Source organism: Phacochoerus africanus, chromosome 1 (genome assembly GCF_016906955.1).
Source record: "Phacochoerus africanus isolate WHEZ1 chromosome 1, ROS_Pafr_v1, whole genome shotgun sequence".
NCBI classification, from domain to species: Eukaryota; Metazoa; Chordata; class Mammalia; order Artiodactyla; family Suidae; genus Phacochoerus; species Phacochoerus africanus.
In genome coordinates, this window is record NC_062544.1 from 278,133,768 (window position 1) to 278,157,558 (window position 23,791).

The 23,791-nt window shown below is 46.4% G+C and overlaps 1 protein-coding gene across 4 annotated transcripts in view; it reads right to left on the reverse strand.

Moving 5' to 3' along the window:
- Positions 1-3,458: 3,458 nt before the first annotated feature.
- RCAN1 (regulator of calcineurin 1) overlaps positions 3,459-23,791 on the reverse strand; it is a 99,572-nt gene continuing 79,239 nt past the window's right edge. For 2 of the 4 annotated variants that reach the window (XM_047795985.1, XM_047796003.1), the window contains exons 2-4: positions 10,919-11,092; positions 9,106-9,265; positions 3,459-5,242 (exon numbers count right to left, since the gene is read on the reverse strand). In XM_047795985.1, coding sequence (XP_047651941.1) covers positions 5,070-5,242; positions 9,106-9,265; positions 10,919-11,092 — 507 coding nt within the window. In that variant the 3' untranslated portion in view covers positions 3,459-5,069. Of the gene's footprint in view, positions 5,243-9,105; positions 9,266-10,918; positions 11,093-12,122; positions 12,475-13,849; positions 14,051-23,791 lie in introns of those variants that run through there. The other 2 variants (XM_047795996.1, XM_047796012.1) reach the window with 2 other exon arrangements.

Below are 23,791 nucleotides of genomic sequence, written 5' to 3' on the forward strand. Positions count from 1 at the left end.
GTATGGGACACAGCAAGTGACACAGCAGGACCAGGTGGGAATGGTTCTCCGGGGGAAGAGACATTACTGATGGAGACGTAGGGCAAATATCAGTAAGTGGGGTAATTATTTCAGTAATATTTACTGAGCACCACAGGCTGGGCACAGTGGTAGCTGCTAGTGATTCAGACAGAGGTGAGTAGGGCAGACATGGCACTGTTCTTATGGAGTGCATAGCATCATGGGCTTAGCCCAGGCCGGGCTGGGGCAGTGGGATCATATTTTAAGGCAGAGGGAACATGCCTAATGGAGCCTGGGGAACAGAATGAGTTAGAAACACTGCAAGTTCCTTTGCAGCAACATGGATGGAACTAGAGACTCTCATGCTAAGTGAAGTAAGTCAGAAAGAGAAAGACAAATACCATATGATATCACTTGTATCTGGAATCTAATACATGGCACAAAGGAATCTTTCCACAGAAAAGAAACTCATGGACTTGGAAAACAGACTTGCGGTTGCCAAGGAGGAGGGGGAGGGAGGGGGATGGACTAGGAGTCTGGGGTTAATAGATGCAAACTATTGCATTTGAGTGGATAAGCAATGAGATCCTGCTGCAGAGCACAGGGAACCATATCCAGTCACTTGTGATGGAACATGATGGAGGATAATGTGAGAAAAAGAATAAACAGATATATACATATGTATGACTGGGTCATTTGCTGTACAGTAGAAATGGACAGAAACACTGTAAATCAACTATAACGGAAAAAATAAAAATCATAAAACATAAAAAGAAACACTGCAAGTTCCATGGGATGAGAGTATGAAGGTCAGCCAGGAGGGGTCCCTGATGGCCTTGAAAGAGAGAGCTGTGAGCAGGGGCTATAGCAATCGCTTGGCTCTCAGTGGCCGTGAAGAATGGTCATCGAATCCTTAATCAGAATCTTGAAAGCAAGAGAAAGGTTGAATGTGGGCACTGCCTCTCCATCACTCGCAAATAATCTCCTCTGGCTTTCATAAACAGAGCCATGATTAAAATGACCTTTCACGAACAGCAGGGAGGGAGAGCTGAATAAAACGAGGTATGTGAGAATAAAATCCATCTACCTGCTTGCCATGGAATTTTGGTGAGTCACAAGAGTGAGAATTTCACATGTGAATTAAAGATTGCCAAGAGTGGTGGCGTCTTTGAAAAAAAATTCCCCACATGTCCTACTTTAGAATCAGAAGACAGGAGAATTGGGGAAGGAAAAAAATGTATTTCTTATTTATAGTCCAGCTTCTTTCCCTGTAAAGGTTCTTCACAGGGTTCTTTAAATGCTGTTAAGTATGACATACCCTAGCTGCCAGTTCAGTTTTGCTTATAACATGTCCCTATAGTGTATTTAATCCTTTGCAATTAATATTTGAGAAAATCTATTTTTTTAATTTAATTTTTTTTTTTGGCCATACCCTTGGCATATGGAAGGTCCCAGGCCAGGGATCAAATCTGAGCCATAGCTGCTGGGGCAACACCAGATCCTTAACCCACTGTGCCACAGTGGGAACTCCAAAATTCTATTTCCTTAGCAGTGAGTTCTGTGCAATTTCACCTGAAATTAAAGCTCTCTGAAAACCCAAATCTCATGGGGGTGCTCATTTTCACAACAATCTGGAAATGTAAAATCCTAAACGCTCACTGAGGGCTGATCAATGTTGATAGCCCGAGTATTAATAGCTGCATGAAATATTATACCTCGCCCATCATTCATCACCCTTCGCTTGGATTTAGCATACATTTCCAGGGACTGATTTTCTTTTCCTGGATGGATGGCTCTAAGCTACCTACCATCAGAGGGGAAACATATTCTCTCAAAATCTATTTGAGGAGCATATCCAATCAATGGCAAAGGATGTATTCTGCCTGAGCTCACCTGTTTGGTCTGTCGTTTCGTGTTTTATGGAGCCTTCTCTCTAGCAGGGCTAGAGAGATGCATGAACCCTGGGCATGTGATTTGGGGCCCTTCATTGCCATCTGCCTGGTCACCAGACCGTGAGCAGTTTTGGCTTCGGAGCTTCAGGTGAGGCTGCCCCACGCACCTCTCATCAGACACCATCTGTCAGGAGTGAGGCTGGCTACTGACTTGATTTCTACTCGGGGATCTGATGAGCACCCACCTGTCTTTCCCCACTTGTGAAAGGGGACCTGCTGGAAAGCTCAGTTACCTGACAACACGACTTGACATTACTCCAGGGCTATTTAGGAAATCCGGTCCTGGACCAGCACGCTGCCCAATGCAGCTCTGCTCAGTAGTGGCTCCTAGTTGTTCAACCCAATGGCAAATAACAGTTCCCCCCCCCCCCCAGGGGGTCCATGATTGAATCAGCGCAACAATCACATTCAGCCAACCTGATGGAATGTGACTTTCCCAACACATTTAAACTTCCACCACACATGGCTTTAATCTGGCAACTGCTCTTGCGAATGACAGCATGAGGCTGCTCATGCAAGGAAAACAGGGGAGCACGTGAATTTTCATGGAAAAATGCCTGATGCTGATCTCGATGAAGATTAATGCCATTTGCTCGAGCTCAGCAGATGAACATGGGGTTATTTAGGCCTTTGAGGGTTGGTCAAGAACTCGTCACACTGATAATAAGATTTCCAGGTGAGGTTCAGGTAGAGGCTTATAAAGACAGAGTTTCTGAACATAACCAGCCTCTGTAACTTAGTCTCTTCCGTGGACATCTTATCTCTTTTTTCTTTTTGGCTGCACATTGCTCCACTCCCCCCACCCTCATCCTACCCCCGTATGCAGATGTTCTGGGGCTGAGGATGGAACCCAGGCCACGGCAGCGACCTGAGCCACAGCAGTGACAATGCTGCATCCTCAACCCGCCGTGCCACCAAGGATCTTTGATGTCTTTTCTAACAGGAAACACAACTCCTCAAATTAACAATCAAAAATGTTTAGTGGAGCTGCCTGTGAAAAGGGTTTTCATCAGAATATCATCTCCCTGGACAAGGGAAATATTCAGACTTCTGCTCTCAGCTTTGTCCATCTTCCCCTCCCCTAAGTGACACACGGTTACTGTGGGTGAACCATAGCAAGGAACTGTGATTATTTTTTTTTTTTTTTCCTTTTTAGGGCTGCACCGGCAGCATATGGAAGTCCCCAGGCTAGGGGCTGAATTGGAGCTTCAGCTGCCAGCCTGCATCACAGCTACAGCAATGCGGGATCCAAGCCACATCTGTGGCCTATGCTGCAACTTGCAGCAATGCCAGATCCTTAACCCACGGAGGGAGGTCAGGGATCGAACATGCATCCTCATGGATACTGGTCGGGTTCTTAACCCACTGAGCCACAACAGGAAGTCCCCAAAACTGGGAGTTTCTAAATTCAAACTGATGAGTGAATGTATCCTTCTAAGACTGCAGAATTTGAAGGGGTCCCAGGTTGACCATTAGCAATAAAATGACAAGCGGATAACTTTTCCATAAAGAGCATATTGTGTTGATTTATTACAGAATGCAGTTAAAAAAAATATCTTGAGGTTAGCCTCTCCAGTTGAAAAGCACTTAACTAGGAACACTTGAACGCTATGCAATGGTCTCTCCCACACCTGCCCCCCCGTGCCCCACCAAGTACTGTAAACAGGGTTTGGAGAACATTCGGTCGGTTTTCTTGATATGAGCAACCAAATGTATTTGCTCCTTCAAGAAAATCCTCTTCTGCATTTCCAAAGCATGCATTGTTACTTGGCGTTAGCTATTTCAAAGGGACAAATCTTGCTATGGTATTGTAAGGCCAAAACAGAATACCTATCAACCAGACATACACATGACACACCTAGAAAAAAATGACAGATGTTAACCTCATGTGACAATTCCATCAGGGAGTAATGGGGAAAGGCACTGCATTCTTTTCATACCACCACACACCTACTATCCACTTCACATGCTTTGAGTTCAAGTCCCGTCGATCATTTGAAAGGCGTTTTCTACAACACAGAGTTCACAGGTAGGTTAAAACATCTTACGTGATTCTTCCACTGCCCTATTTCTCACCCAAGTGCACAGCAGGTATGAATATATGTTACTAGCTTTATTTACAGGTTTATCTCGATGTTTTTGTAGGGTTCAAAAAAATCAGTTATCTCAACTGATATTTCCCCCCCCCCAAAAAAGGGTTTTGGCTAATGATTCATGTATCTAAACCACCATATTAAAGAAAGAAATGAAACCAATTTATTGTCTGACCTAAAACATTGAAACATTTCTCACCCACTAAATGTTGGCAGTGAGACTGCTATTCTCTGCATTTGATAAGCGCAACGCTAGCTCGGACTTTCAGATCAACTTCTTTTGCAAAAGCACAGGTTCTAGGTTGCTTCGCAGAGGATGCTGAATGAATGTACTCCAGGTGTTTTCCCACCTGTGTGTGCTGTTGCAAAGACAGTCAGGAACCTGGAAAGGTGGACAGATATTTCTAATGCTTCTCTAACTTCCCCAAAGGTGCAAAACAACAGTGGCGTAACTCTATACACGAACAAAGGTTAGTTCCGAAAATCAGTAATATACATGCACAAACATTAGAACATGGAGGGGAAAAAAAAAAGAAACACTACAATTTCCACACTGCCTTGTTGTTTTCACAACCTTTCTTGCACCAGATGCCTTGTGGCTTCCCCACGGTGCCTTTTCCTCCCAGGAGAGAGAGGGTCAATCCTGTAGGCTGGTTAGAAATTCTACAAGTCTCTCCCTGGACCCTTTGATCAACCTGCCCCTGGCGAAAACAGAACCTACCAGAAAAGAACAAGTACAAAACACTATCGTTATTGGTTTTCTCGAGACATTCCCAGATGTCCTTGCGGATCAACCCTAACCTCAGTGATTGGCTCAGGACATTCCCGGGAGCCACGAACAGGGACGGGTGCGCAGCGTTGGAACCGGAAGACAAAGCCTCGATTCTCTTCTGAGCAACATGAACTGGAATTTCTGCCACAGCGCTCACGGCTGCCGCCTCCAAGGTTGTGACCGGCCACTTCCACAGTCAAAGATTCCTTCTCGGGTGTTGGAGTTGGAATGCTTCTTCGTCCGGGTCCCAGTTCAGCTTAAGTGGATGGGTGTATACTCTGGCCTCCTCGTCTGGATAATTTTGGGTTTGGGTCTCTTCATTCTTTCCATCTCGTCCTCGTCCTCGTTCTCCTGATCGCTCTCACACACGTGGACCACCACGCTGGGAGTGGTGTCGGTTGCGGCGTGCAATTCATATTTTTCACCTACGGGGAGAAAATAATTGCAGAGTGACTCAGGCAAGCACCCCAGGGCCAAAAAGCAAGGGCAAATGAATGCGCATCAGAGTCAGCTGGACTGAGCTTCTGTGGGCATCCGACAGGGGCTGAGGGATGCGGCCAGACACATGCTGGAGTGCTGTATCTTTGGGGTCTCATTATATGGCTCACCACAGTAAATGACTCTGCTTTCAATCAAACACCCTTGCGTTCAGGCAGATGAAAGATATGGAAGGGATGTATTTTCTTTTCTTTTCTTTTTTTTTGGATAGTATTATTTGGTTATTGTTTATCTTGCCAGCCAAAATTTTTAAAAAATTTTATTGGAGTATAGTTGACCTGCAATATTGTGTAAGTTTCAGTTGTACAGCAAAGTGAATTAGTTATACACATATCTGTTCCTTTTCTGATTCTTTTCCAAAGGAAGGATGTATTTTATTTTTTACCTTTTGCTTTTTACGGCCACACCTGTGGCATATGGAAGTTCCCAGGCTAAGGGTCAAATTGGAGCTGCAGCTGCCAGCCTACGCCACAGCCACAGCAACTCGGGATCCAAGCTGCATCTGCAACCTACACCACAGATCAAGGCAGCTCGGGATCCTTAACCCACTGAGCGAGGTCAGGGATCAAACTCGCACCCTCATGGATACAAGTCGGGTTCATAATCCGCTGAGCCACAACAGGAACTCCAGAGGGACGTATTTTTAAATACACTTAGCAGGTCTACCAGGCCCTCTAAACGACTCAGGGGACTTTGCTGGTGTGATGCAAAGAGCACCCACTTAGGACAGGACACTGCATGAATAAAAGCGCTAGGAAAGGACCAGTTGAGCCTCCTTCCAGGGGCTCCTGCTGAAGTGCACAGTCCATGCCAGGGACAGGAACCAGGGGGAGGCCCTGTATGAAGACACAGGTGTGCTGGTTGAGCCAGGTGCTCTGAAAACATTTTTGACCATGTCATCCTTTTTCATACAACTATCAATCCCCTTGAACCAGGCGTGTTCTGCTCTGCTGTTCCATGTCTGCCTGAGGTCATCAGGTTCGGTCAAGGCCTTTTGGTTTTTTTTTGTTTTTTGTTTTTGGCTGAATCTGTGGGTTTGTCTGTCTTTCTTTCTTTCTTTCTTTCTTTTTTTTTCTGCTTTTTAGGGCCACACCCGTGGCATGTGGAAGTTACCAGGCTAGGGGTCGAATCGGAACTACAGCTGCTGGTCTACACCACAGCCATAGGAAGGTGGGATGCAAACCTTGTCTGCAACCTATACCAAAGTTCATGGCCGTGCCAGATCCCTGACCCACTGAGCCAGGTCAGGGATCAAACCCGCATCCTCATGGATACTAGTCAGATTTGTTTCCCCTGCGCCACAGTGGGAACTCCCACACCTACGGTTTATGGAAGTTCTTGGGCCAGGGATCAAATGCGAGCTGCAGCTGTGACCTATGCCACAGCTGTGGCAATGCAGGATCCTTAACCCACTGTGCCATGGCAGGAACTCCCAGTCAAGATCCTTATATTCATAAAAGAGGTGTTGCCTCTTCTCTGCCCCACACATGAGACTGGCAAGTTATCATAACTGTATTTGAGTGAAAGAGCCTCAGCATGTCAGGGGAAAAAAATCAAGGTCAGACAGATTCCTCAAAATGTTGGCCAGGATCCCCTTTCCAAATCCTTTTCTACCTGCCAAGGAGTCACAATCCAGAAAGCATGGGTATTGGATCATGTTTGCAAAATCTTCGCAGGAGTTCCCGTCGTGGCACAGCAGAAACGAATCCCACTAGGAACCTACCCTCGCTCAGTGGGTTAAGGATCTGGCATTGCTGTGAGCTGTGGTGTAGGTCACAGATGTGGCTCAGATCCCACGTTGCTCTGGCTGTGGTGTAGGCCAGCAGCTATAGCTCCTCTTGGACTCCTAGCCTGGGAACTTTGATATGCCTGGGGTTTGGCCCTAAATAGAAAAAAAAAAAAAAAAATCTTTGCAATCTTGTCAGCTGAAGAGAGAGCACAGCTGAGATATGAAATACTATTCAAGTTCATTGTTAACTAAGGGCAAAGTGATCTTATTTTCTAAGAAGGCTTCTCAACCAAGCCTTCTGTAAAGAAGTGGTAGATTCTAGAGAGTGAGGAATGTTCGCTGGCAGCCCCTCCTCGCTTCTCTGACATCCCAGCAGGTTCCAACCCTCGGCTCCGCTAAGGCACCTTGGCTGGGAGGTGCCAGGAAGAGCACTGGCCACCTCCCTCTTGACCTTCACGCCATGATGAGCAATAGGTAATATGATGCTTGCTCTCTACCACAGAGGGAATTTCCATCAGAGCAATGTTCACAGAAACGTAATCTTTTCCATATGAAATTGCTGATGGTCCAAGAAAATAAAAGCCTCAGTGAAAAGAACATCAGATTGCTGGTCAAGGAGAAAGCTGATGGCCTCAGCGCTTACTGCCTTTGCTCCACGGACAGGGCAGAAGGCGGGCTCAAACCTCTTCACCCCAAGAGCCCTCCCTGCACCTGTCAGCTCACCCCATCAGGGAGGACAGGACCCACCATTTTATTGTTTCCAGAAAACGTAGCGCGCACGGCCACTGAGCCAGGTGCTGTATGAAGAAGTCTTTTTACATGATGGTCTTACATATTGCTCATAACTCCACTGGGTAATACCCATTTTCTGGATGAGAAGCCTGCCTGCAGCCAGAGTATCTTTCTTCCTAAATGCTCAGGCCTTTGTCCCTTCAGAGGACTGGAGCCTCTTCCCCTGGCAAGCTCAGCAGGGGAGCCCGGGGAGCCCGGGGAGTCCAGGGAGGGGAGCGCCCCCCCCCCACATAACTGCGGTCCTCCCATCCCCCTCGCACATTGAAAAGGACAGGTGACAATCATAACAATGGACACAGCTACCCTGACAAAAAATGTAATGTATACAAGGGGGGGGAGTTCCCTTCGTGGCTCAGTGGTTAGCGACCCCGACAAGGATCCATGAGGACGAGGGTTCCATCCCTGGCTTCACTCAGTAGGTTAAGGATCTGGTGTTGCCATGAGCTGTGGTGCAGGTCACAGACGTGGCTTGGATCCCGCATTGCTGTGGCTGTGGTGCAGGCCAGCAGCTGTCGTTCCAATTCAACCCCTAGCCCGGGGACTTCCATATGCCGTGAGTGCAGCCCTAGAAACAAAAATTAAAAAATAAATAAATAGGAGTTCCCGTCGTGGCGCAGTGGTTAACGAATCCGACTAGGAACCATGAGGTTGCCGGTTCGGTCCCTGCCCTTGCTCAGTGGGTTAATGATTCGGCGTTGCCGTGAGCTGTGGTGTAGGTTGCAGACACGGCTCGGATCCCGAGTTGCTGTGGCTCTGGTGTAGGCTGGTGGCTGCAGCTCCGATTCGACCCCTAGCCTGGGAACCTCCATATGCCGCAGAAGCGGCCCAAGAAATAGCAAAAAGACAAAAAATAAATAAATAAATAAAAGGAGGGAAGTTGTTCTCCCTTTCCCAAATCCAACCTCTCACTCCCACTTGGAGGGACAGGATAAGAGGCCGGGTTTTGAATCACCCACACAGGCTGTGCTCAGTGGGAGGGGAATGGGGTCAAGTGATGTGCCCGCAGGTCATGGTGCTTTGTCCTGTGGACCAGCTGGCATGCCTCCTTAAGAGATGAGGCCGGAGGCAGGCGTGCACGCTCCCGGCGTGGGTTACTTTGATTCAGAAGAAAGCAAAGAGAGACATTTCACAACACACGTTTGCGCCGATCGCTGCTCAAGAGGTGGAAAGAGCCATGGAGACACCGCCACCCCTGTGGCTGGTGAGCCCCGGCCTTTCACACCATCCCCAGGTCGCCTTGCTCCCTCGCCACCAGAGGGCGCTGCTTACCTGGCCCCAGCTTGGAGATAGCATATAAAAGATCATAATTTATGACGGGAGTAGCGTCTTCCACTTGTTTCCAACCGACCGGCGGCGAGGCAGGAGGTGAGATCAGAAATTGCTTGTCTGGATTGGGTGGGGCCAGGTGGGAACTTCCTATGTGTAAAGTCTGAGGAGAAAGAGAAGCACAGGTGGATGATTCTCGAGGGAAGAGTTGAAGCAATGCCACAGCACTTAATGACAGCCTGCAGAAGAAGGCACGAAGGACAAATCCATGTCCAGACAGCAGAACAAGTGCAGCCCAAGGATGAATGTAATACGGTTTATAAGGGGAGGGGAAGGGAACTTGGATTATGGGGCAAACATGATTAGAGCCCCCTCCCAGGACTGGGACTCCTGGGCACAGAGACTAATTATGCTTGCCCTAGACTGATGGAAAATACACAGAGATAATTTTAGTATAAATGGAAAAAATAAAGCACTGTGGCTGAGGTCAGAAGGGATCTCAGAATCGACTGCTTCCAGCTCCTCACATCTCAGAAGCATAACATATCACAGAAGCTCCAAAAGGCCAAGCGACATCTTTAAGATGACATCACTTTTGGGGGGCTGGGGCTGGGCCACCAGGGTCTCAGGCTTCCCTCCCTCTGGGGCTCTGAATCAAATGCCAAAAGCGAGGAAGGAAAAATACACCCACTTTTCAGGGCACACACTGAAAAGAATACTGATAAGGAACAATAACTAAGGTCCTTGTTTGGGCTTTAAAATTATACCAGTGATTAGAGGGGCTGTTGGGAAAGATCTTACGTCAAAACCTTCCTAGTTTGGATTTTCTTAGTTCTTTAGCAATGAACATGCACTGACTTTAATAAACCAGAACAAGTCGTGGAGGGAGGGACTAAGGAAGTATTTCTATGAACCCCCACCATACACAGAAGCAAGTTTGCTCCCAAGGATCCAAGGTTGAAGCCTGCGCTTGGCAGTCACCACCACCAGGGGGCAGGGCATCTCAGCAATCGGTTAACCCCGGGAGGGCCCGCACTTTCGCCTTTTGGTGAAGTCAGGAAGCCCCTCTACAGGGTGTCTTCCAAACTGACCTGAGAACTCAGGGCCCCAGTGGGGTCTCTTTTACTAGGGAGCAGCATGCAGCATCCACGAAGCCCCACCCCTCCCACTGCGGACCTGTTAGATTCCTGTAACATCTTTAGAGGGAATTTTGAGAGCTGCCTAGACGGTGGATGGCTTATCATCAAAGGACCTGGTGGGGAGGGGGGAGGAGCAGGAGAAAAAGCAGACACACCCCTCCTCCGCCCCACCCTGCGCCGAGGGTCCGGGGCCTGACCTCCCCTCCCCCGCTCCTTACCAGGAGGATTTTTTAGCACTTGCTACCTGCCAGGTGAACCTATTTTTTTCCCTTCAGGCAGGGCCAGGCCGCCGTGTGCTGATGCGCAGTCCAGGCTTGCAGACACCAGCTCTCTGAGAATGAGGGGGCTGCAGGGACCTGCACGCAAAGCCGCAGGGCTCTGGCGCTGGGGTTCCAGGGTGGCCACGCCCACGACCCTGCGTTCTAGACCACCCTGAGTCGGGGAAAGGCGCTTTCTCCCATCGTCACTCAATCCAAGAAAGTCATTTGTGAGGTCACTTTCAAATGCACCCCGATGTCTTCTTAAAATAGGGGACATGAAAAGTTATTGAATAGAATTCTGCCCTTCTCGACATGAGTCCTTGGAGTTTGAAATCAACATATACATCCTCGATGTCTAAGCTACTTTAAGGTCAGAGGGAGAAGGGAGAAGCATGCCAATCAGTGACCTCCACTCACCTGGGCAAAATATAATTTCATTTCCTTTCCAAGAAATTCAGTCTTATGTAGTTGGAGTCTCGCATCTGCTGCAGATAAGGGGTTGCTGAAGTTGATTCTGACTCTTTTGAAGCTCTTAAAATACTGAAAGGTGATATCTTTGTCATATGTCCTAAAGAGGGATTCAAATTTGGCCTGAAAAATGAAAATAAAAGGAGTTGAAATTTACCTGCCTAGGACATTTGATTAGATGATTTCATTACATTATTTCTTATGAAGGAACTGAACTATGAATCATTTCAAGAATTTGACTTCTTTTTTTTCTTTCTTTCTCTCTTTTCTTTTTCTTTTTTCTTTTTTTCTTTTTTTTTTTTTTGGCCTCACCCACAGCATGCAGAAGTTCCCAGGCCAGGGACCAAACCCTCACCACAGCGGTGACAACTCTGAATCCTTAACCCACTGGGCCACCAGGGAACTCCCCTAACATCTTTCTTGAGAAGACAGAGAGCCTGCCTTTACCCTCGGGGAAGATTCTGCCCTTTCTGCCCTCTTAATATAGGAGATTTTATGTGACAGTAGTAATGTTTTTTAGAATAATTCCCGCTACTATTTTTCTATTCAGTCGGCTACTTTTTAACTCTCTGAAATAATCCTGGGTTAAAAAAATGAACGTACTGCAAATGAACCCATTTCTGCATGCTGGCTTTACTACGCATACTGATCTAGGCTAGTATTCTAAGAACTAGTGAACATCAAGAAACAGCATGAGCTCTTAGAATAGCCCCAGTTTAACAGTCAAAGCCTAGATTCAGGAGGGAGACTGTGGGCTCCTGGGAACAGCTCTGGGGAGTACTCCTTGGCCTGAGTCCTGGGTGGGAGTGTCTGTTGTGGGGGGGGCCTTTGCTAGGAGGCCACTGCAATCTTTCCAACCAGAGAGGGAGTTGATGGACAGTCTGGAAACTTCCAGGGAGATTTTAGTCACTGTGTTTTCTGAGTCTTTTTTTTTTTTTTTTTTCTTCAGGCTAAACACTGAGGACAGTGAGAGGCAGGTGGTGGAGGGTGGCTGAGAGCCTGGAGGGGGTAGGTGCCCCTCTACACAGGTGACTGGTGAGAGGAGGAGGAGCCACAGAGCTTCGCAGAGGGGAAGAGAGGATGCCCAACAAGAGGGGAACATCCAGCGCTAGAAAGTGGGGGAGCGGACGGCCCTCCCACAGCCCTGTGGTACCTGCTGTCTACCGAAGGGCAGGGCTGCGGGCAGGTCCTGCGTTCCCTGCTGGCAGGCCGTTCACCTGGAGTGAGACCCACTCACAAACTTTCTCTCTTTAAATCTTCTGGCTTTTCTTTAGTGGATGGAAACATCTGTGATTAGTGGATGGAAACATCTGTGATTTTCCAACGAGGGGTGTTGCAGAGGCAAAGAAGAAAGAAAGCTCGACAGATGATCAACCCGAGAGATTTCATCTGGCTGCAGGTGGCTTGTTCTCCCCCTCTTCTAAGCTGGGGCAAGTTTGGCGGGGGAAGGGTGTCTGTGCAGATTTGGAATTTCACACAACCTCATCCACGGGCACTGTGACCCACTGTTCTGTTTTAAAGTTATTATTCATAATTTAAGAAAGATGTCTTTTTTTTTTTTTTTTTTGGCTTTTTAGGGCCACACCCTCGGCACAGAAGTTTCCAGGCTAGGGAACTTGGAACTTGAATTGGAGCTACAGCTGCTGGCCTACACCACAGCCACAGCAACATGGGATCCAAGTCAGACTGCGACCTACACCACAGCTCAGGACAACACTAGATCCTCAACCCCCTCACGAGGCCAGAGGTCAAACCCACATCCTCATGGATCCTAGTAAGGTTCGTTAACCACTGAGCCACGAAGGGAACTCCTAGGAGAGATGCCTTTGATGAATGTTTTTAGAATACAAGTCAGGGCATAGGACCAGGACGCAAGAGAACCCACATTGTCTTGTTAATTTCATATTGCTATTGTACTATTCTCTTAGAAAATAATCATGTTTATTCTACTAACTGATACCTAGTTATGGTAGTTATTGGAGAGCATCTCAATTAAATAAGTAAATCAGTGATTTGACACATATAAAGCTAATATTCAATGGATAGACTTTGTAGTATTTTTACCCATGCAACATCCTCTAATACTGGTTCTGAAACTCCAGTCTGGGCTTGCAAGCGTAGTACCCAGTGATGGAGTTAAATTTGATTAGCTTTGGGTATAAAGATATAACATGACCTGTGCCCTCCAAACAGAACATACAGAATCCATTCTCTAGTTGTTGGAGATCAACTAGATACCTGCACAGCTACTGCTGAAAAACCTTACATTTTAATCAAATGAAGAAGAAAGCATCGTAATTAAAATGGCTAATTATATTAATTACCACCAATGAGAGCTGCTTCCCAGGAGGTACACTTATAAGTTATTTCATCCAGTTTTATTATTTGCTATGGCTGCATTTTCTCCAGCAAGAGAAAGCTGGAAACTTGAAGACAGGCCGTTGTAATGACAGCAAACACTCAAATGTCTTTACAACATTTATTTCCTAAGATAAAAATCCAAGTACTCTGAACTTCGGATGCCAAAGCCAAACGTTCTGTTCATTGTCAGACAAGCCCTCCCTCCAGAAGTTTACTTAGGACCTGTACGGAATGACAAAAACCCAGTGCCAAAGGCTGCTTACTAATTAATTGGTCTGGGGATGAGGATGGTTTTTAAGCATTGAGAGCTTTGAAAATGCCCTCACAGTCAATTCCTCCGGCAACACCTTTTGCTTTTCAAGGTTCAGAGTATTCTGGATGACTCTCAAAACCCCAAAGCCACAAGAGAACCACCTACACCCCTCCCCCACCCCGCTCCAAACAAAGATTTCAGTTCGTAGTCACAGTTAACACACGCTTTGACAATGTTCAAAACCCACATGAGAGTAGAAGCCTTACCCTGGTTTCACTTTCGCTGAAGACATCACTGTTTGCCACACAGGCAATCAGGGAGCTAAAACTGTAGTTAAAGTTTCTAAAATGCATCTTGCTTTCTTAAGGTGAAAGCAATAGACTCCTGGAGTCGAGCCCCAAGTGAAGTTCCTTTGCAGAGGCTGTGGGTTCTTTCCCCAGCCAGCGCTTATAAAGCATGAGGTCCAGCCCCCACCCCCCTCCCCCGGGGAAAAAAAAAAAGAAAAAAAAAAGCTCCACTTCCAGAGCATCCTGTTTGGACACCAAATTCCTGAGTCAAGTCCTGCTTGCTCGCGGCAGACAGGGACAGAGTGTAAGTTTCTACTGGAAAGAGGTGACGTCAACACCTTAGTCATTTTCCCTATGCTAATTAACTTTGCTTGGGGAGGATGGAAAAAGATCGGAGGTTTGCTGTGCAGCTGCTCTATCTACCCCTCTTGCAGCATAGTTTCCATTGGTAGTAATTCCATTCAGCCACTCAGTCACCAGGCTCGGCGGCTGAATGGGACGACCCTTCTTCAGATGGAAAATGTTACAGAAGAAAAGGAGGAAGGTCTTCAGCAGTAAATAGCAATTAGCCTCCAGGGAATTTTTAAGGCTTGGAGAAACCTGGAAACCACCATCTTGGCGAACTGTTTGAGCCCTGTAATTTTCTGAACCCTTCAATCACAGTTTCATATACCGGGGGGATTAGAGAAAACATTTGGAAATCTGTCTTGGTCAATGAACTCTGTTTCTAAAGAAGAAAGGGCAATTCATTTTGAAAGAAGGTCTTTTTTGTTTCCTCTTCCAATTGAACTTTATTGGATGAATGTCCCAATTCCCCACTTGTACGCCCCAGTGAGAATGTGGGAAGAGATCCTAAGAGTATCACTGGAAAACCTATGACTGTAATTTGAGAACTAGGACTATGAACCACTTCGATCACTTTCGAACAGCTACTGAATTCAAAGATACCAAAACATTCTAGAGAACCTAGTCTCTGGAACTGAGAAAAGAAACATTAAGAGCTTGTCCTGTTTTAGAGACTCCTAGCCTGAACATTTTCTGTTTTGAATAGGAAAAGAATAAATAGAAAGAACGTATGTTACAATTGAAAAGTTACCTTGGCTCCCCTTTTTTCAGGTTAGATGTCTGGGGGCAGGATTGCCAGTTCTTTTATTTTTAATTTTTAATTTTTTTTTTTTTGTCTCTTGTCTTTTTAGGGCTGCACCTGCGGCACATGGAGGTTCCCAGGCTAGGGGTCTACTTGGAACTGTTGCTACGGGCCTGTGCCAGAGTCACAGCAATGCCAGATCCGAGCCTAGTCTGTGACCTAGAGCACAGCTCATGGCAATGCCGGATCCTTAACCCACTGAGCGAGGCCAGGGATCGAACCCGAAACCTCATGGTTCCTAGTCGGAATAATTTCTGCTGCGCCATGACGGGAGCTCCAGGATGTCAGTTCTTTTAAAAAGCTAAGACTTTTTTTCCTCCCAGCTTTTTCTTTTATTATTATTTGTTAAATGAAGTATAGTTGATTTAAAATGTCATGTGAGTTTCAGGTGTACTGCACAGTGATTCAGATACACACACACACACATTCTTTTACAGATTATTTTTCCTTAAAGGTTGTTACAGAATATTGAGTATACAGTTCCCTGTGCTATACATTAAGTCCTTGTTAGTTATCTATATTATATGCAGTAGTCTGTATATGTTAATCCCATTAAAAAGCTACAACTTTCCGGAGTTCCCGTCTTGGCTCAGTGGTCAACGAATCCGACTAAGAACCATGAGGTTGTGGGTTCGAGCCCTGGCCTTGCTCAGTGGGTTAAGGATCCGGTGTTGCTGTGAGCTGTGGTGTAGGTTGCAGACGCGGCTCGGATCTGGCATTGCTGTGGCTCCGATTCGACCCCTAGCCCGGGAACCTCCATATGCCTCGGGAGCTGCCCTAGAAAAGACAAAAAAAAAAAAAAGCTACAACTTTCTGACCTTCCAAATACTTTGCAAGTTTAGGTCCCAAGGCAGTTGGAGTCCCAGGTCCTTTCCCCTCTCCCCAACTTCATGATCACCTAAGCGCAGTCACGCTACTACTAAAAACACTGTCACACTACTACTAAAAACACTCTCTAGTCTAGAGGCACACAGGGCCAGCTCTTAAGCTTCCAGAAGTTAAGTGGAATCCTGCCATTCCCCTTTAAAGATTAACTCCAAAGAATCACTGAAGTCAGCCAGTCATAAGAAGAATATATGCAACGGCTCTGAGCAAACCATAAAAGGAAGCTCACCTCCCTGGATGAGAGCGTTGCTTAATCTCTGAGCAAGGTGCCCTGCTGCCAGCTTAGGGTTACTTAAGAGACCAGTTATGGTGTTTGCTTTACCAAATTACCTGTAACTCCCAACCCAAGAGATCTAAAGGCGTGTATCCTAAACAAGTCTGGACCGCTGTGAATGAACAGGATGTGATGCCTCAAATACCAAGAGGAAAGGTTCCTGCTGGGTGATGCTTGGTTCTGGGGACAGTGGGCTTAGATGAGCTGCGTTTTCAGGGCAAAGCCTGGAGTGTGCCCTAGGTGGCAGCAGTGTGGGGATGGGAGGCTTTGCGGGTTGGCGGTGGAGGCGGGCACTGAAGGGAAAGGGACTGGCAGAAAGTGCATTCCACTCCCCCAGAGGGGCTGGGAACATCTCAACTCCCTCCGCTCCAACCCTCCTTTGCTGCTTCTGCTGGAGTCCACCTTGGAAATAAGGGTTAAAGGGGGATGAGAGGAGGGAGAAGAGGTGGATTTCACTGTCTCCTCCGCCCTTTCCTCCTCCTCCTATGAAAACATATAGCGTGAAGCTCCAGCTCAGTTGTGTGGGCAAGTCTGGAACATTCTATTCATTCAAGACGACACCACTGAACTCACTCAGATGAACAATTGTGGATTCACTGTACAGATGGGGGGGGGGATAAAGGAAGAGCGAGGTATTTGAAGATGGTTCCACTGTCTCTGCTCATAAAAATAAATGATCAATGACAGATCTTTCATCAGGCTGTCCAAAAAGCCTTCCAAAACATGGAGTTCCGGACCCGCCTTTGACTTGATGGCCAGCTCCATCCAAATCCTGCTTGGTGAACGTGAGTGGCTCCAATTCCAGATCAAGGAAAGGGGCTCAGAAGAGTGGCTGACTCTAGGGAGGCTGGATTGGATGCTGGCAGAGAGCACTGGGTCACCAAGTTGAACCCAGGAGAGACAGCACGTACGGTCCAATAGCACAGGCCTCCTATGGCGAGAGAGATGGAGTGGATTGGAGCTGTCAAAGTATTGTCACTCTGGGTAGCACAGACCCTTTGCGGTGCTCCACAGTCCCAGCTGGCCAAGGGGACAGACACCTGTCCCTGAACCTAGAGGTACTTCCCCTCATCTGCCAATCAGACATTTATTAGGAATGTCCGCTCTTGGCCTGTACGTCTCTTATACATGAACTTGGATGTCCTTCCAAACGTCCTATGGAGAAGACTTTACTTTATAAATAGCAATTTTTCCCACCGAGAATAAAAATGGATCCAAAGCAAGTGTTTAAAAAAAGTTGACTTCTAGGGGGGAAAAAAAAAGGAGCTCCCATTGTGGCTCAGTGGGTTAAGAACCCAGCTAGTACCCATGAAGACATAGTTTGATCCTGGCCTCGCTCAGTGGGTTAAGGATCTGACGTTGCCATGAACTGTGGTATAGGTCGGATCTGGTGTTGCTGTGGCTGTGGTGTAGGCTGGCAGCTGTAGCTCTGATTTGACCCCTAGCCTGGGAACTTCCAATTCCTTTGAGCATGGCCAAAAAAAAAAAAAAAAAAAAAAAAAGTTGACTTCCCTATTTGTATATCCCTTGGAATTTGGGAGACATGCACCTTCTTGATTCTCGTTTGTTAGCTGGATGTAAGTGATTTCAAGATAACAGTGCCCACAGCAATGTCTCGCTAGAACGCTTGAAAAGAGTACTAAAAGTTGCACTTAGGCTGGTAAAACTGAAACCAGAGATTAAAGAAACAAAATGCTTTAGTCCACTGGAAGCTTTAAATGCTTTGCATTTCTTCCACTGATAGTATTAAAAATCTTTTTTTTTTTTTTTTGTCTCTTTAGGGCTGCACCCATGGCATATAGAAGTTCCCAGGCTAGGGGTCAAATCAGAGCTGTAGCCACCGGCCACAGCCACAGCAACGCAGGATCTGAGCCACATCTGCAACCTACACCACAGCTCATGGCAATGCTGGATCCTTAACCCACTGAGCAAGGCCAGGGATTGAACCTGAATCCTCATGGATGCTAGTCAGACTCATTAACTGCTGAGCCAAGACGGGAACTCCCTATTAAAAAAATCTTAAATGAACCTCTCCCACCCGCATTTACCTCTTCTGGCTCCAAGCAGTTAGAGCATATTTTCATTAAGAAGTTTCTATTTTCAGTGAGGAAAAACTGAGGTTTATGTTGAAATCCACCATCCCCATTACAGCACTCCGAAAGCAGAGTGAGGATGACCTCAGCGTGCCCATTATAAACCCCAAGGAGTTTACAACTATGCCAAGAATGTGCCACCAGTGAAACCTTCTGCAAAGTGACCAGAGAAAGAAAAAAGGGAATTTCGACTTGGATGCTCAAACCAAAGCAGAGCCAGGAACAAGGAAATCTGCAAAAGATCTCCTGGGAGGGAAACTGACACACCTGATTGAGATCAAAGACATCATCAGAGCATTTATCTTGAATGCCAATGAAACTTGCGGTTTCCTGGTGTTTTAGCTTCTGAGATAATGGGACAGCTTTGCTGTTATTTAATGCTAGCCCTTCCCTCTATAAGGTGGAGCCTTGTCCCCCTAACCTAAGCTCTTAGACAAAACAAAAACACAGGGGGTTGCTCTCTTGTTCATCTTTCTCGCTTCCCAGTCTACAAAGTGTTATTACTCCAGGGGACAGTTTTCGTCCTCAACTTATAAATGGGGTTACTACCTAGTTCAGGGTTGCAGTGGGGACAGAACAGTCTGACACAGGCAGGGGCCCAGCATGGTGCCCGGAGCGCAGTCAGTGTTTGATGCATGTTAGCTCTCACTTCATGGATGACGATACTGAGGTTCAGAGGGGCACCCTGTGTTGAGAAGGGCCAGGACTCACCCTGGTCCTTTGGTTGCAGATTCCATGCTTGTTCCATGGAACTGTGCCGGCCTCACAGTGCCTTTGGTATTTCCCCAGCTCTGTCCTCTTAGTCCCTCTGGCATCTTGGATAGCTGTGCCCTGCTGGCCAAGGGAGAGGTCCCTTGTACCACCCTCCACCTGGCACTCCCACACGCTGATTCACCCAGAGCTCTGCAACCACCATAATACCTTTTCTTTTCTTTTTTTTAAATTTTATTTTATTTTAGGGCTGCACCTGTGGCATATGGAAGTTCCCAGGCTAGGGGTCGAATCAGAGCTGCAGCTGCCAGCTTACACCATAGCCACAGAAAGGCAGGATCCAAGCCACGTCTGCCACCTACACCCCAGCTTGCGGTAATGCCAGATCCTTAACCCACCGAGAGAGGCCGAGAGAGGCCAGGGATCGAACCCGGATCCTCATGGATACTAGTTGGGTTTGTTTCTGCGGAGCCACAATGGGAACTCCCACAATACCTTACAATAAGAATTCCCACAACAGAAAACACCCCAAAGCTGAGCCTGAGCACATTCTTCACCTACTATAATGATTTCAGTGACTTCCAACGCTCCTTAGGTTAAAGGTGAAGGTTTTCACGTGGCATTCATCTGTTTGTCCACCCATGCATCCATCCATCCAGCCATCTACCCATTTTTTCCTTTGCCCCAAGCACAATTTCACCTCCTCATGGACACTAGTCAGGTTCTTAACCTACTAAGCCACAACAGAAACTCCCTGCCTTGTCTTTTTTAAGTGCCTACTTTTAGGGTGTGTTTTATAAGGTACACAGTGCAGGGTGTGTTTTATAAGGTGCACAGAGTACGGGAGAATTTGTATAAAGTTTACAGATGAACTGCTTTTATTGGCAATGTACTCAAAAGTCTTGCATCCATGAGGTTCATGATCAAAAATGTTTGGAGCCCTATTGTCTAAGCAGTAGTGTGATTCAATTCCCAATTTTCTGCTTTTTCATGACAATCATGGGCAAGAAAGAGAATAGGAGCATTCTCTTCTTTCTGGTCTCTAATGGCGTTTCCATTTTTGTTCTCTCTGGGGGTGATCAGGGAATGGGTGGGGAAGCAGTCCTGGGCCAGACCGGGCTCAGGAATTTATTGCTCACTGAATTGCTTTACTGCCGGTAAGATCTACTCAGCAACAGGGAGCGGCCTTCATTTGAAAGAAAACATAGGAGTTTGCTGGTGGCTGAGTGGTTAAAGGACTTGGCGTCATCACTGCTATGGCTCTGGTTGGATCCCTGGCCTGGGATCAAACTTCTGCATGCCGTGGGTGTGGCAAAAAAAAAAAAAAACACCAAAAAACAAAACAACCAAAAACAAGGAAACAAACAAAAAACTAAAACAAAGAAAGCCGATAACCTTTTTTTTTGGTGACGGATTTGTAAAGTTCTAACTAGAACCCCTGAGACAAACTTCTCCCACCACAAAGGATGATGCCTACGGATTCTGAATCTGAACTGAGAACATGTTCTTCAATGAAAATCTTCTTTACGTCTAACAACCATTAATCTTCTGAACCCGAAGGATAACACAGAAGAAATGACATTAATATTGAACGTCAGCCCGGGCCATGTCTGATACTTTGGAAAAAAAACGGAAAAGCCTGAAATGTCATTTGATATTTTGCACGGAGTAGTACAAAGATGATGTACAAAGGATTTGCATGTCGGAGATAACACAGAACTTCCTATTACTAAATTTTTGAAAAAGTGCCAAAAATGATGGATGCAATGGTGAGAATGCTAGACATCTGTTTTTAGCAGAATGACAATCACGCTCTGTTAAAGCTTATGGTGGAAAGAAAGAAAAAAATTGCCATCATCCAAAGGAAATAAGAAAAGACATAAAGTAAAATAAAATAAAATATAAAATAACCAACAAATTGGGGGAAAGGAGGGAGGAAGAGTGTGTTCAAATTTATACCTTGAGAGAGGTCACGGTTCATCCAAGATTTCATCTTGTTTGTTAAATTCCATGTGCACTTGAAATCCCATTAACTCTTTTTTCCTTATTGCCTCAATCTTTCCTTAGTACATGGAGGTTAACCACCCCTCTGCAACTTCTTGGAAATGCACTGCTTGCAACGCTGACGATGGAGAAATAGCCATCGGCAAATCAGGGCAGTTCTTAACAGCCTGGCAACCAGCAGCCTCGGATGAAGGGAGGTAACAATTATTCTGAGAAGATGGGGGCCAAAGCCACCCTAATTAATCACTCTTGATATGCTCCCTCTAGTCTGTCCCTTCCGGGACCCACCTTGCTCTAGTGACTGATTTTCACTTCCGCTTGGAAGCTGTTCTCAAGCCAGAGCACAAGCCTGTGGTGACCAAAACCTGGGCAAGGTCAATTGTGCAGGGCGGGCTGGTGGCAGGCGGCCCCTATATTCATCAGTCCCCTGGACCTGGTTAACTTCCATTCCAGCTCGAAACAGCTTTCACTGCCCCAAGTCAATCCCCTTACATTCAAAGGATGAGTACAGCACAGGGAACTCAATCTAGTTACTCGTGATGGAACATGATGGAGGATAATGAGAGAAAAAGAATGTATATATGTGTGTGTGTGTGTGTGTGTGTGTGTGTGTGTGTGTGTGAGTGTGACTGGGTCACTTGCCTGGAAGCAGAAATTGACAGAACACTGTAAATCAACTGTAATGAAAAAATAAAATAAACAGAAATAAAATTTTAAAAAGAGGATGAGTCCTACCAGAGGCGGAGGTCAAAAGGAGGAAGGGGAAAAGAAAGCGCATCAAACCGAAATCGGAACCGCTGGAGAGAAAACCCGGTTTTCAAGAACTTGGCGGTGCAGGGTTTGTATCCACACCCAGTTTTAAATCTCAGGATCTCCGCTCAGAAATCATTTGTTTGCCAAGTGTGGGGAAGAGCAACGTATGTTTTGTGTTCCTACCTACTCTTTTCCATCCCGACCCATAGGCCCTCGTTCCATGTCTGGAGTTGGGAAGTTACCAGGACGAGACCACAGCCTCTGCTGTCTTTTCACACTTCCATTTGCCTTCTTTGAGGATTATTTAAAAGTCTGATTAACAAGCCGCCTGAGAAAGTATATCCTGTCACCTCCATGTGGGTAACAGTGATTCAAAACATACTTTAAAAACAAAAAAACAAAGACCCTATAAACACAGAATGACTAAGACACCACCACGACTTGGATATTAACAGTCACCGTGGAAAACAAGACCTCGCCAACTTTGTTCATCAGGAAAATTGGGACGTTGGTGTCATGTGACTTGAAACACACACACACACATACACACACACACACACACATCTTTAAACCAGAGCACCTCAGAAGTAAGAGCTGCCTTCTTTCCATCAACTCTAGAGGGGCCAGGTCAGTGTACTGGTTGTGAACTGGCAGCCCACTATTCCCCTCCACCCCGAAGTTAAAAAGTTAGCCAGGGCGTTCCCGTCTTGGCTCAGTGGAAACGAATCTGACTAGCTTTCGTGAGGACGCATGTTTGATCCCTGGCCTCGCTCAGCAGGTTAAGGATCCAGCATTGCTGTGAGCTGTGGTGTAGGTTGCAGACGTGGCTCAGATCTGGTGTTGCTGTGGCTGTGGTGTAGGCTGGCAGCTACAGCTCTGAAGATTTGACCCCTAGCCTGGGAACTTCCATATGCCATGGGTGTGGCTCTAAAAAGACCAAAAAAAAAAAAAAAAGTTAGCTGCTAGTATTTTAAAATGTGGAAGTTTCACATAGAAATGGAATTTCTGGTTTCTTTGGGATTAAAGAAAAAAAAAAAAGGAAGATGTGGCAATTTGGGGCCCATGTAGCAATGGCTGACCCAGTGGCTAAGCCTGTGTGCTCTTCAAATACCAATGGCCTCATTGCTCCCGCATCTGAGTTTTTGGCCTCTGGCTTAATTTAGTAAGTCATCAAAAATAGATTAGTCACTTGCTAGGAGCCAGACATGGAGAGGTAGGAATATACACCAAGTTTACACACCATATGTATCCCCGTGGCTCAGAATGTTCTGGGTCAAAGAATCTACTCCATATATAATACAGGGAGAGAGCGAGTCCCTCACTCCTTATACAGCAATTCTTTCTCTCTATCTTTCTTTCTTTTTCCTTCCTTCCTTCCTTCCTTCTTTCTTTCTCTTTCTCTCTCTCTTTCTCTCTCCAAACACATTTCTTCGGGTGACTCCCCGTGCATTTGCAAAATGTTCCCTCCACTCCTGAAATTATACTGTTATGCAAGTGAACGGTGGGGACGTTATTATGGGGACGACCTAGATTCCATTGAAACGCTTACAAAGCACAGTTGGTTTCTTTAGCAATCTCTAGTGAGACGCGATTGGGCCATACCAGGGAGGCGGACAGCACGGCTTGAGAAGCAGAACCTTAGCACGCTTACAGATTTCTACAGAATTGGTTTACGATGATGGGATGGAGACAGCGGGGTTTCGGCAAGACCAACGTTCAATGACACGATTAGAAAGATAACCTGAGGGATTTCCCGCTGTGGTGCAGTGGTTAACGAATCCGACTGGGAACCATGAGGTTGCGGGTTCGATCCCTGCCCTTGCTCAGTGGGTTAAGGACCCAGTGTTGCCGTGAGCTGTGGTGTAGTTCGCAGACAAGGCTCGGATCCCGGGTTGCTGTGGTTCTGGTATAGGCCAGCGGCTACAGCTCTGATTCGACCCCTAGCCTGGGAACCTCCATATGCCGCGGGTGCGGCTCTAGAAAAAGGCAAAAAGACAAAAAAAAAAAAGGGACGATAACCTGAAAGTAATCTGAGGTCCCAGTATTCTTAGGGT